The 14,143-nt window shown below is 42.8% G+C and overlaps 1 protein-coding gene across 1 annotated transcript in view; it reads right to left on the bottom strand.

Annotated features, from left to right (window-relative positions):
* Positions 1-2,237: 2,237 nt before the first annotated feature.
* Positions 2,238-14,143, bottom strand: part of MALRD1 (MAM and LDL receptor class A domain containing 1) — a gene marked incomplete at its 3' end in the record, with an annotated part of 156,338 nt that continues 144,432 nt past the window's right edge. The window contains exons 22-24 of the mRNA XM_015414606.1: positions 10,019-10,175; positions 3,454-3,564; positions 2,238-2,451 (exon numbers count right to left, since the gene is read on the bottom strand). Coding sequence (XP_015270092.1) covers positions 2,238-2,451; positions 3,454-3,564; positions 10,019-10,175 — 482 coding nt within the window. The remainder of the gene's footprint in view (positions 2,452-3,453; positions 3,565-10,018; positions 10,176-14,143) is intronic.

Here is a 14,143-nt window from a genome sequence, read left to right as displayed (position 1 = left end):
CCACTGCGGGCCAGCCAGCCCCCGACAGCAGAGGCAGGGTCCCCAGAACCTGAGCTGGAGACCACCGAGGCCCCAGCTCCACCGCTGGCTTCCGCACTGGAGGGCGGAACCCAGGTGGCCCCAGCACAGGGCCCCAGACGATCGGCAAGGGTGCGACAGCCCCCAGCGTACCTGAAAGACTATGCCACCTAGGGGTGGTTCCGGACTATGGGGGAGGGGTGTTGTGTCCACTGACTGCCACCAGAGGTCAGCGCATATACCCGAGCTTCAGTCTGGGAAGACAATGGGGACTAGGATCCTAGTCCCTCCATTGGGGAACCAATGGGAGCCATGGCGGGAGATTCAAACCCACCAATGGTGACCAAGGGGTGGTCCCCAGGTGTGTATATAGTTGGCCTGCCGGCCGTTTGTCTGCATGTCTTGTTGTGTGCCTAATAAAGCGTGCTATGCACCACGTTGTTGTCTGTCGTCGATCCATGCGGCTTCCCACTACACAATACCTCCTGAGTTTTAAAAGTACCTAGTGGAAGTGGTAGCAAACCGTGTGGAGAGCGGGTTGATTCCAGTTCCCTGATGTGTGAACACAAGCACTGTAAGGCGGGAACAACCCGCAGTCATTGATAATAGGCAGTGGCTGTTTCTGCGGCAGGCACCCATGCACCCATGCACATAGGAACATGCAGCGGAGCGCAGAAACAGCCGCTAACAGCTCACCAAGTGCAGGCCAACAGTGCGAATGCTCTCTTGTGCTTCCTCCATGGTATCCTCCTACTTTATTTGCTGCAGTGTGAACGGGAATACCACGACCAAGCCATTCCGGGTCTGTTCCGGGTCTTCCCTAGCGTCGCAAACTGCCAGTCTGAACACGGCCATTAAGTATCATTCAGTCAGAGGAACCATCTTTCCAACTTTAATCCAGTGGGTACACTGTTAACATGCATCTGTTCTCTTCCCACAGGAAGGCACAGACAGGCCTCTGTAAGTACTGGAGCTGAATGCTGTATTCAGCTTTTTTGCCAATACATCACCAGTTAGGAGTGACCCAAATAGTTAATCTCATGCAATTATTCAGTTTTTTTACTGAATGTTGCTTCGCATGTGCTCTGCACAATAATACACTTTCCTGTCCTTCCTGTTTTGTATATACATGTCATGTTCCTCCTTGCCCTTGCTCTAGTTGTACTCTCGTTGTGCTCATGTGGATATATTTCAGCTGACTAAGAACAATTCTTCATGCTTCTGGCAAAGTCAGCTGAGAATCATGAAAGCTTCTGACACAACAAAATGTGTTAGTCTTTAAGGTGCCACAAAATTCTTTGTTATTTTGGCTGCTGCAACCCCTTTGGAATGTATCATTAACACAGGCTGCAATCCGACACACAATCAGACCCGACATAGGTGCGAATGCCATGCAGATTTAAAGGGAAGCATCCCACAGCTGTTGGCACCCCATTCTGCTCCACCGCAGAAGTGGAGTTAAAAGACACCGGGGAAAATCCGGTAGAAAATGAGTTGTGACGGGCTACAGATGGACTTTCTCCTGTCTGATTGCTCCAGTGCGCTCTCAAGCCATCAGGATGGTCTGATCAGGCCATCCTGACTCTGTGCCATTATTCCCCCCCCTTCTCAGTATGTGCATCATCACAAACTCCATAGGGACCCCTCAGTGCAGAGGTGCGATTCATCAATTCCTCATTTAAATGCATGGGAAACAAATGGGGGGGGGAAAGACTCACCTACAGTTGCGTCTGATTACACACTGACAGGCTTCACCTGCAGCTTCAAAAGAAGGTGTGATCTCGCAACTGTGGATCAAATTCCTCCGGAGAAAATAGCCTCACCCCACCTGCTTTATCTGGTGTGTGTTACCGCACTCATAGATCATTATCCCATATACCCATAAACATGCTTTGAAAAATTGATAAAATTCAGAAGTGCAGACTATAGCCTTCTTTCTCTTTCAAACACATCTATACACAGATGAGGCAGATTATGCATGCCTCATGTGATGCATGCATTTGCATCACAACAAAGATTGCCCAGTTGGGCTTGTGGACCATATTTCAACTTATATATGTGCTTGTGAGAGAATGAGAAAGTGTGTCAGAGAGATTCAAATATATGAAACATTTCAAAATAATATAATTTAATGTATGCTGTTCACTTCTATTTCCAATATATAGCAGTAACACTACATTAAAGTGCAGTCTGTTGATGTAAGGAACAATCATACTTACTGCAAATGCTTTGGCTCTCATCTGAGTTATCTGCACAGTCATTCACAAAATCACAAAGATTATCCTTTGGGATACAGTATTTGTTGGCACAAGTAAATTCTTCAGAAGTACAATGTTTGACAGGGATCTGCAGGGGAGAACAGTCCTCAAAAGAAATATCATCCACTGTCACATCTCCCACATAACTGATGCCTCGTCTGGCCCTCAAGACAACCTGTGAAATGGGAGCAGGAATCTTAGTCATTTGTCCAGGTGAGATGCATCACCAAGAATTAGATAACCTTAATTCCTATCAATGTAAGTAAAAGTATTATTATAATACAACAAGGAACTATAACACAACAATGAACTGAATTATTGTGAAAATGGTTCTGGTGAGTACATCACATGAGAGGAAAAAAGAAAATACAATGGGCAATTCCACAAGCTAGATCTTTAAACTTACTTGACTTTCTTAGCCATAAATGCCTTGTGTGAGAGCTTCCTCAGTCTTGGGTTTCCCCCCCATTGCAGAACATTGGTAACTGTGCCATGTAACAGTCTTCTCTGTTCATAGAACTGCAAGAAGTCAACTAATCATCTTTAAATTTAATTGACTTAATGTTTTTTGTGAACAAAGAAGACTTGCGTGCTGCACAATTACCAGAAAGGAGGAGACATCTGAGCGGCTGCTGGCGAGATGGGCGCATGATGACGCTGGACGCTGGCGTAAAGCGGAGCCGGAAGGACGTTGCTGGAACCAGAGGAAGGCGTGAATCGTGCGACCGAAGGAAAGAACTGCCGCCGGATCGAAATGGAGCCCGCCGGGAACGAAGCGAAGCGCCGAGCCGAGAGCGAGCATGTCAACCCACCACCACAGGGGTGCCGGTAGGAAACCCCACCCCCATAAACTCTGTGGCCATAGTTAGGGTAATTTGTGTGACTAGCACCATATGTAAGCCGCTCAGAGACCCCCAGAGAAAGGGGGTTCGAGCGGGATATAAAATCTAAAGTTAAATAAATAAATAAAAAATAAATTGTTCTGGAATAAAAAAGCAAAGTAAAAAGGCTAGGGAAGCCGTCAAACAAAGCATTTGTGGCTGAGAAAGTCAAGGAGATTTAAAGTTCAGCTACTACACAGCCTATTTTTCACCAGGTCAGGCATTATGAGATACCAACAAGGTTTTGAGTTGCCAAAACAATTTTAAGTGAGGGAATAAAACAAAACTGTGCATACCTGAAAATAAGAACGGATTCCTAAAAACACTTCAGCTCTGTTCCACTGGGGACCCTGGGAACCACCCTGAGCCCACAGTTCAGAAGTCACATTTCCCACTTTGCTGAGCACCTAGAAAGCAAATAACTTTTCAAATGAAAAATATATATCTTGAATAGCAAGTAAGGCTTTGCAAATCACAAAAACTGCCTTTTAAATGAACTATTTTAAATTAGTTTATTTCATATTCAAATCGGAGAAAAGTTTATCAAACAATTCCATGCAACTAATCCAGCGAATTTTTTAGCATGGGATATGTTGTTGTTGAAGTTATACAATCTTTTATTCTAGGACAACAACCTCCTAACTCATGACAACTTCTGTCTCATTTCCACATGCCAAGTTTAGCTCAAACCCATCCATTAATGGCACAGAAGTCTATGGGGTGAGAATTCCACACAATTTCAGGATGCGTCTGAATACTAAAATGATACAGGCAGGACCAGTTGTGAGGATCCTTCCCTTTCTCTTCTGTTCATCATTGGACTCATCCATTCAGATACATACCACAATGGCAAAGTCTCTTGTCATGAGGAAGTGGCTCCCATGCTCCCTTTTGCATGAGTGAATGGAGCCTAAATTAGAAGTTAACATGAATTTAAACAGTGTGTTTCCTGGGAAGATCTGTGTGCCTTTATTTGTTCTTCATTCAATCTGGCTTAAATGATCATTGCAAAAAATAGAGGTGTTACCACAGGAGGCTATAGAGGTTGTAGAAAAACACAATAAGTGATAAATAACCCATGGTGGTCTGTAAATTGGCTTAGCTGAATTACTCTGCAATTCCTTATTCATATAGATGTGAATGTAATGCAGGAAAAGGATAGCCACCGTGGTGTAAAAACATATGAGTTTTGACTGTATAATCAAGTCTTTATCATTCTCTTTTCCATTGGTTTGAATAGCAAGCAATGACACTGGCCCTGAACTCATATTGATTTATGTCAAAATATAAGTAGAGCAATCTTTATTCTGTTACTATAGTTGTATTCATTTTTTGAAACTAATTTTAGTTTAGCAGTTTATGTCCAATTGTTTGTATAACAAACTTTTCCAGTTAAATCCTGTAGTTCTAAGCAGGTCTACTCAGTCCCATGTTATTAAGTGGGTCTTACTCACAGGAAAGTGTCTTTAGGATTACAACCCTTGTGTAGTGTGACATACAGAAGGTGCATTCCTTGTGAATATTCACTGAATTGTGACGGGCCCTTCCCATGAGCCAAAACATGCTTCACTGAAGCTCAAGTGCCTGAACAGAGTCAAACTGACAACATCAAGAGATCGGAGTATAGTGATGTATATCAAATCATGCTTCTAGACAGTACTGACAGAACTATAGATCATCAACTCTCTGAAACGCTTTTCCTCTCCAAGATATATCACCAGCAGTAATGATCCTCAATCTTGGCTGTGGGACAATCTGGAGGTTTTTCATTTTAATGGAAGAGATGGCACATTTTTTACAAATGATATTGTCTCCCAGTTGCATAAGTGACAAAATAAAAACTCCATTCCCCTTAAATGGAAAAGTTTTCTTACTATCAAACAAAACTACAGTAGAAACACAAAAGTTTCCTTGATGCATGCTGTTGCGGGGAGGGGAAGGGAAAGGAGTTTGTAAGCCGCTCTGAGACTCCAAGTGAACGGCAGAGTATAAATCCAATATCCTCCTCCACCACCTCCTCCTCCTCCTATCATATTTACAAATTACAGTAGGCATTTTTAGGTAAATTTTTATGCTGTGTAGTATTTGTGCTGCTTCTTACTGGACTGTGGATAAGGGAAGCAACAGGTGAATATCTTCAGGATGAAATTCACTCATAGTTTTTGTGATATTTTGGCAAAAGAGGCCTTAAAAATAAAGCCACTTGTAAGTTGCCAATCAACATTTGCCTGCATAATGATGATGACAGTGGTGTCAGAAAAACTATGACAGGGCAGGAATCACCAGCTGCATCCATGGAGTAATCAGTTCACAAGGATCTCCATATGAATGTATTTACTGCCTGAGCTATCGACTTTTGTGCTGTGCCAATTGGTCCTTAGAGTGCCAAGATAGAGGGCTCACTATTTTCAGACTGCCACCCATTGACATCAGAGATATCTCATAATGCATCTTAATCAGTTTTAATTGACAAACTAAGATGTTTTCCATGAAAGCACTTTGATTTACATCAGGTTGTCTTAAACAAAAACATCTCAGTTGAGCTAGGTTTTGGATCAGAGCTGTAAGCTTTTTACTTTAAAACATCTTTTCTTTCCAGGTGTGAAATGTTCTTTAATACTTCATACACATTATTATGCAGAAATTATTCTTCCAGATTTATTGCTACATATTTCATATACAGTGTTAACAGCCAATTATTTCTGCTTAATACATACTCCTTTCAGACTCTAAATAAACTTTGTCATATTTCAGTATAATGCAAATTTAGTTGGTTATTTACATGTAATTTGAGGGATATTAATAGTCGTTGCTTTCCAAAATTCAGAAAGCATCTACTAAAACATTCCCTGCTCCATTCTATATACTAAGAAAAAATATATAACTCACCGAAGAAAAACCACTATTCTATAAATTTTAACACTTGCTATTTTTTATATTGGAAATATCTGCCATAGGTAACATGCATTGTATAAAATACATTTCATAAGTATGAGTCAATATATATAGGTCTGTGGTCAAAGACCATAGTGAACGGTACTGGTACAATACAAAATCCTGATGCAAATATTATGAAATCGGTCCTGGCATCATTCAAGGATCATATACACACACACACACTCTATATGTATTTACCCCGAAGACTGTGGTTTTTTTTATATACCCATTCTATATATTGGCATTGGTCAGATCTAATTTTTATTCCATCCATACTTCCAGATATTCCAGGTCACCTAATCTGAAAAAGTAGGATTTTTAAAAACTATAATTAAAATAAAATTGACCTTCAAGATTCTCCCTGTTTCAGTTTTATTCTCACAACAAGAGACTGTAACATTAATCAAAAACTCTATTTTTACTTCTCATGTGTTTTACAGTACATTATGGCTATTTCCTCTGTAGCATATTTTCCTTGCATCACAAAGCTCCTAAACAGATTTATACCCCTCTAAGTAATTCCTTTAAAAATTGAATATTTTTAATAGAGTTCAAAATTCCCTCACTTTGCCCAACAAACATGTTCTGTACAACTGATGATGATTATGATGATGATGATGATGGAGGAGGGGGAGGAGGTGGTGATAGAAAGTGCTGCAAGGCACTGCCAATTTATGGCAACCCCTCATATTTATTTATTTATTTATTTATTTATTATCCTGCCCTTCCTGTCAAGGCAGGCTCTGTTTTTCCCTCTGTTTTTCCTTCCTTTCTGGCTGAACAACCCCTTAAGAACATAAGAACATAAGAGACGCCAATGTTGGATCAGGCCAAAGGTCCATCCAGTCCAACACTCTGTGTCACACAGTAACCAGAAATACCAGTGCCATCAGGAGGTCCACCAGTGGGACAAGGACATTAGAAGCCCTCCCACTGTTGACCCCCCCAAGCACCAAGAAGAAAAGAGCATCACTTGCCCCAGAGCCCCTATCTATACCTTGTGGCTAATAGCCACTGATGGACCTCTGCTCCATATGCTTATCTAATTCCCTTTTAGTGCTCTCTGGGGTATATATGGGGAAAGGCGGTCCCTCAGGTAGGTCGGACCCTGGCCATGTAGGGCTTTAAAGGTAAGCACCAGCACCTTGAAACGAATCCGGTATGCTATAGGCAGCCAGTGCAGTGACCTAAGCACTGGCTGGATGTGCTCCCACCGTGTGGAGCCCATCAGCAGCCTAGCCACGGCGTTCTGCACTAGCTGCAGCTTCCGGATGTGAGACAAGGGCAGCCCCATGTAGAGAGCGTTGCAGTAGTCAAGTCCTGAGGTGACCGTCACATGGATCACCATCGCCAGGTCGCGGCGGTCAAGGAAGGGTACCAACTGCCGAACCAGCCGGACATGGTAAAAGGCCGATTTAGCAGTGGCCGCTATCTGGGCCTCCATTGTCAGGGAGGCATCCAGGAGCACCCCCAAACTCCTAACCTCATGGGGTTCAAGGCAAGAGATGTTTGGAGGTGGTTTGCCTAGGCCATCCAGGTCAGGGCATATGACATTTGCATTGCCCCAAATAATTAAGCATTTCCAGTCCCAGCCCTATCAGTGACTCTGAGAAACAGATTGCAGGTAAGCATTTACAAATCTGTTCATCCAGCCCATTTGGAATGAATGGGTCTGCACTGGATATTCAGTATTTGAATGTACATTGTGATTGGTCAGGCCACACCTGGAATATTGTGTGCAGTTCTGGAAGCCTCACTTCAAAAAGGATGTGGAGAGAATGGAGCGGGTACAGAGGAGAGTGATGAGGATCATCAGGGGCCTAGAGACCAAGCCTGATGAGGAAAAGCTGAGGGACTTGGGAATGTTCAATCTGGAGAAGAGGAGGTTGAGGGGGAACATGATTGTTCTATTTAAGTATTTGAAGGGCTGTCACTTAGAGGAGGGCAGGGAGCTGTTCCTGTTGGTAACAGAGGATAGGACTCACAATAATGGGTTTAAATTAAGGACGGGAAGGTACCGGCTGGATATTAGGGGAAAGTTTTTTACAGTAAGAGTTATTCAACAGTGAAATCAGCTACCTATGGAGGTGGTGAGCTCCCCCTCACTGGCAGTCTTTAAGCAGCATCTGGACAAACACTTGTCAGGGATGCTCTAAACTGATCCTGCATTGAGTAGGGGGTTGGACCAGGTGGCCTATATGACCCCTTCCAACTCTGTGATTCTATGATCTATTCTGCATGCATTGTTCTCAATCCAGCAAAATCATTCACGTTTATTTATCTCTTTCTTTACATCCCACCAGGGGTCATTTCGTAGAAAAAGAGCTAGGGGGACTCATTAGCATAACTCATTAGCATATGCCACACCCCCTGACATCACCGGAAGTGTGTCCTCCTCACAGTCGGCGGCGACCTCCAGCGGGCACCAGCAGGGAGCTCCAGGCCCCGCCCTCCCGCACCTCACCCGGGGGGATGGCGTCCCCCCGCGTCCCCCCCAAATGACCCCTGCATCCCACCTTTCTCCCTAGTGGGTACCCACAGTGTTTTATATCATCCTGCTCTCCTCCATTTTATTATCACAACAAACCTGTGAAGTAGGTTAGGCTGAAAATATATGGCTGACTCAAGGTCACCCAGCAGGCTTCCATGGCAGAATGAGGATTCAAACCTGGGTCCCCCAGACCCTAGCTCAACAGTATGTGGCTTTTGAATGCATATTTCCCTTGCTAGAATCTGGAAAATCAACCTTTTTCATGAAGAAAACATTGAAATCAAGCAACCCCATCTTCCATCTATCATGGCCAAGTGAAAAGCTATGTAAATTAAATCAACGACATACTATGTGTATGAAACAAAGTCCTCCCTCTATGTAAGAACTGTAGAAGAAGCAGCAAAATTCTGCCAATAGCTTATTGCATTATTTGTTGAGATTTATATACTTCTTTCACCCTGAGGAGCCAGGATGGAGAAAAAATAGATTAGATCATATTTAGGAGCCCATAAAAATACAGTGAAAATCCAGGAAATAGTGTAAAACATAACATATTTTAAACAAAAACTTCAATTTCCTGTTATTCTGGCAAGTAAATTCACATTGAACAGGCTTACACAGAATTTTTTAAAATCTCAGGTTTGGATATCAAATATCTAAGAGCAGGGAATTCCATTGTCATGGGAAAACCTTGGAAGTATTTCTCTGTATGCTTCTCAAGTCACATCATGGAACTTAAGAAGAATCCTGCTGGATCAGACTAGTTGTCTACCTATTTCAGCATTCCATTTCCTATGGCGGCTGATCAGGTCCTTCCAGGAAACTCATGAACAAGGTATAAAGTCCTCCCTTGCTCTTAGTACCACTCCCATTATTTAGAAATACACTGCATCTGAATATGGTTAATAGCTGCTTTCTCTCTTTCACCCTCTCATTCCCCATCTTAGTCAATGGACCATAACAGAGAAGGTAGTCTTTGTTTTGTGCCTAGGTCAATGTTATTAGGGCCACAGTGGCTCAGAGGTTAAGACGCTGAGCTGCAGACCGGAAGGTCTGTAGCTCAGCAGTTCAAAACCCGAGTGCCGCGTGATGGAGTGAGCTCCTGTCTCTGGCCCCAGCTCCTGCCAACCTAGAAGTTCATAAGCAAGAAATTGCAAGTAGATAAATAGGTATCACTTTGGTGGGAAGTGTGCCTTGTGCCTTGGCATTTAGTCATGCCGGCCACATGACCATGGAAACATCTTTGGACAGTGCTGACTCTTCGACTTGGAGACGGAGATGAGCACTGCCCCCTACAGTCGGATTTGACTGGCTTTCAAGCAAAAGAAACCTTTACCTTTTTATCTTTACACTGTTATTAGTCTATATTACTTAATACACAATGCAAAGTGCATATGCTGTTTCAGAAATTTTTGTAAAGTGTCTTTCAGTACCTGCAATGAACCTACTGTTGTCCCATTCATATAGTTCCAAAACACCATCTTGCACTTGGGCCCAGTCAGAGAAATTACTGGAGTGATAAGGTCAGCTGTGTGTCTAAATTCTCCATTCGAACTGTCAGCATACAGATACCAGCCTTCCTTAGTAGCCCTATGGAGGCAGAAATTGAGACACATAAAATTATTTATATGCCAGAAAAACCAAATAATTTTCAAATACATAAAAAGAAATCTGTGAGCTTTTTAAAATGCTGTAACCAATGAAATTACTGAAAATTTTTAAATGCCTAGACAGCTAAAAACAAACAAACCCTAGACAGCGAACAAAAAAGGCTGATGCTGAGCTTGTGCTTTGCAATGGGTTCTTAAATAAAACTACACAAATGTGACATTTATACTTCTATATAGAGGCATGACTGCATTGATTCGCCAAATGGCTTGTGCTGTCACAATTCTGATAGCATTCTCTCTGAAGGAAGTGCCAAGGAAAGTTTATCCCACTAACCTGCATTTTAGTTCCAATAGCAGTTCAGAGATTACTGCTATATATCAGATGCATGCAAAATGAAATTAGGATAGAATGTGATGGTTTCAAAGCTTAACTTTATACAATCACTGTTGCTTAAATGAATGCATATGTTTTATCTGAGGCTGGGAGGTAAACTTCAAGTAATGTCTGTTGTAATTGTAGCCTAATTATAATATAAGCCTGAGGGCAGTAAAAATTTGATTTATGCTTATACAATAATATGAATCATAATACCTTCTCACTTTCTTAGGACAAGTACTATGACTACAAGAGGAATCATTACTCATTCAATTCAATTGTACTCTATAGGCAAATCTATTTTATTTAGCTGTTGTATAATTCCAAGGGCCAATTTCATGATGAAGCCAACATGAGCTACATTTATGGAATGCATTTGATTACGTCAGACACATCTTATGATTGATCTAATCTATTTCCAAGATATATCAAGGTCAGGTTAAGAATTCTGAATAATCTTCTAAAAGAAAATTGAATACCGAATTTTAATCTAGTGACACATTTGAGCATTCACAAAACTGATTTAACATGTCAAAACTGAGGGGGAATGTGATTGCAAGACAGCTTCACTGCATAAAAATAATCATCTGAACAAATTTGATCTGACAAGGTACAAAAGATGGCCAGGGACAGAAAACTAAAGTGCAGATTCTCACTTATAGCCAAACTCCATTATGCTTTGGCATCTAACAAAATTGTTGAGTATGTGGAGGGCTTTTAAAGTTCTATACATTGAGTTGTATTAAATTCTCATCACCCTTGTCCAAACAGAACTTCCTTACAATTTTTGTTCCCCATCCAACATCCTATTATTCCCAAGGGTCCCCACCCCATCATTCAGGGTTGGCTTTCCAAGGTGGAAGCAGGAAATATTCATTCTGAGAAGCTGGGGGCTGGGCTCACTAGGGTCCTGTTTGCAGTGCCATGGGGAGGGGAGAGAGCGAGGGTGGCCATGGCAGTCCTTGCTGGGTGGAGGGGGCAGGCCCATTGTTTTGGAACAGCCAGCTCTAGTTCTGATGGAGACTCGGTTCACATTCCTACTTAGAGATGAAGCTCTGGGCAAGCTATCACTATATTACAAAACGTAATGAAAACCCACAACTTTAACACTACATGAAAAAGCCTTCGAGAATTTTGAGTTCACCTGCGTTTCCTCCCGCTCTCATACACCTGCGCATGGTGATCCAATGAAAGTTTCTGTTTCACAGCCAGCCATCATTTGCCATTATGTGCAAAATATAAGCTATAGTTTGCTTTCTTTCCTACAAAGCAGAAGCAGTATTTCACATTCTGCTTTGTACAGAACAGAAAAAAACTATTGTTTGCGAGTAATGATAAAATACAGTTTGATACAGAAGCAAAACTCATTCATTAGTTCACCAAGCATGAGGAAGAGAAGGGAATGTGCAAGCTGAAGAATCCCATATATATGGTTTATCATTAAATGTGAACCAGTCTTTCAACCCAATCTTTCTCACAATGACGAGAAATGAGGTCAGAATTGTAAAATATTTTATAAGTGCTATAAAATATAGATCAGAATAATAAAAAGTGCTATAAAATATCTGCTTGAGGTCTCATTAGGCTAGTGTTAAGTAATAACCCACCCACCCCGTGTTACAGCAAAGCTGATATTTAATGCCTACTAGGAATGGGCACAAACCAGCTCACAAACATTTCTTTGTGATGAATTTTGACCAGTTAGTGGTTCGTGAACTGAAGTTCACAAACTGCAGTCTGGCCACAAGCCTTTACCGACTTTTAAGGCAGTTTATAGAGGTTCATCTCTCTCATGTATTGCTGCCTTGACGTGGTGAGGGGGCTTGTGTGGTTCGATGTGGCTGCGGGCTTTGCCATGGAGGGCCACCTAGGATGGACAAGCTACAGTGGAGAACTCAGACAAAACATGAAATTAAGAAAACTCCTGAGGACAGCGGAAGACAGGAGGGCCTGGCATGATGTGGTCCATGGGGTCATAAAGAGTCAGACTTGACTGTGCGACTGAACAGCAACAACAAACCCCTGTTTTCTCCTCCCCACAAAAGCCTCTAAAAGATTGGAAACAGCTGAGCCATGGAGGCAGCCTGCACCCATGGCTTAGCTGTTTAAAGGAGATTTCTTGGGCAGTCAGCCCCTTTAAACAACTGAGCCATTAAAGCAGGCTGCCTCTGCAGATCAGCTATTTAGAGCCAAAAAAACCTGAGCCATGGAAGCAGGCTGCTCCTGCAGATTACCTGTTTCAAGCACAAACCTCATTAATCTGATTCAGTTCATATGCGAGCCAACTGAGTTTGTGGGGGTCATTGTTCAGTTCATGGTTCGCCCATGAACTGAATTGTATTTTTGTGGTTCATGCCCATCTCTAATGCTAATAATGAGGTATAGATAAGGGTTTTTTCTGTACAGATCTTGGGCACCCCCAGGATTGCAGAAAAGTAAGAAAAAAACATTTTTAGAGAGATATCAAGACCTCATAATGCTACAAGATCTCAGATGCCATTTTGACAGAGATGAGCTGCTGTCCTCTGCCGTGTGAGCCACATGGGTATGCTAGGAAAGACCAGGAGCTGCTGCTGCATGAGCCAGGTGGGCAGGTAAGAGGGAACCACTGTTCCCAACACTGGCACTACAGGCAGGTAAGAAGGAGCAGGAGCTGCCACTCCCCCACCCCCTCTGCTGCTGGTGCTGCAAGCAGGCACACAGGGGAGGAGGTGGGTGAGGGAGATAGAAGGTGAGGCAGGCATGCAGTGATGCTGCAAGCAGGCTGGTGGGGAAGGAAGGACCAGGGACTGATGTCCCTCCGCTGCTGCAACTGCCAAATGAACCAGGAAGGCAAAGAAAGCACTACTGCAGGTGAGTGGGCTAGCCAGTGAATGGGATAGATTCCTCTCCCCACAAGTTTGGAAGGTCCCCCAGTTGTACATGTGTAAGCAGAGACTTTTTCTCCCATTTAGTTCATTGTCATCTAGAATCACAGAGTCATAGAGCTGGAAGGGGTCTCCAGGGTCATCTAGTCCAACCCCCTGCACAATGCAGGAAGTTCACAAATACCCCCCCACACACACACACACACAATCCTAGTGACCCTTGCTCCATACCCAGAAGATGGCAGAAAACCTCCAGGATCCCTGGCCAAACTGGCCTAGAGAAAATTGCTTCTTGACCCCAAAGTGGTCATCAGCATTTCCCTGGGTGGGAAAGAAAGGGCCATGAGAACTAAGCACTGAGGCAACCCTGCCTAAGTTCACAGAATCAGCATTGCTGTCAGATGGCCATCTAGCCTCTGTTTAAAAACCTCCAAAGAAGGAGAGCCCACCACCTCCCAAGGAAGCCTGTTCCACTTTTTTCGCTCTGTTAGGAAGTTCTTCCTAATGCTTAGCCAAAAACTATTTTGATTTAATTTCAACCCTTTGGTTCTGATACAGCTCAAACTGGCATTTGCCTTTTTAGCTACCACATCACACTGCTGACTCACGTTCAGTGTATGGTCTACTATGATCCCTAGATCCTTTTTTCACATACTAATGCCAAGACAAGTCTCCCCCATTCTATAATTATACCTTTTATTTTCC

This window comes from Gekko japonicus, unplaced genomic scaffold (assembly GCF_001447785.1).
Source record: "Gekko japonicus isolate JY-2015 unplaced genomic scaffold, Gekko_japonicus_V1.1 scaffold780, whole genome shotgun sequence".
Lineage (NCBI taxonomy): Eukaryota > Metazoa > Chordata > Lepidosauria > Squamata > Gekkonidae > Gekko > Gekko japonicus.
This window is presented reverse-complemented; position numbering and strand designations above follow the sequence as displayed.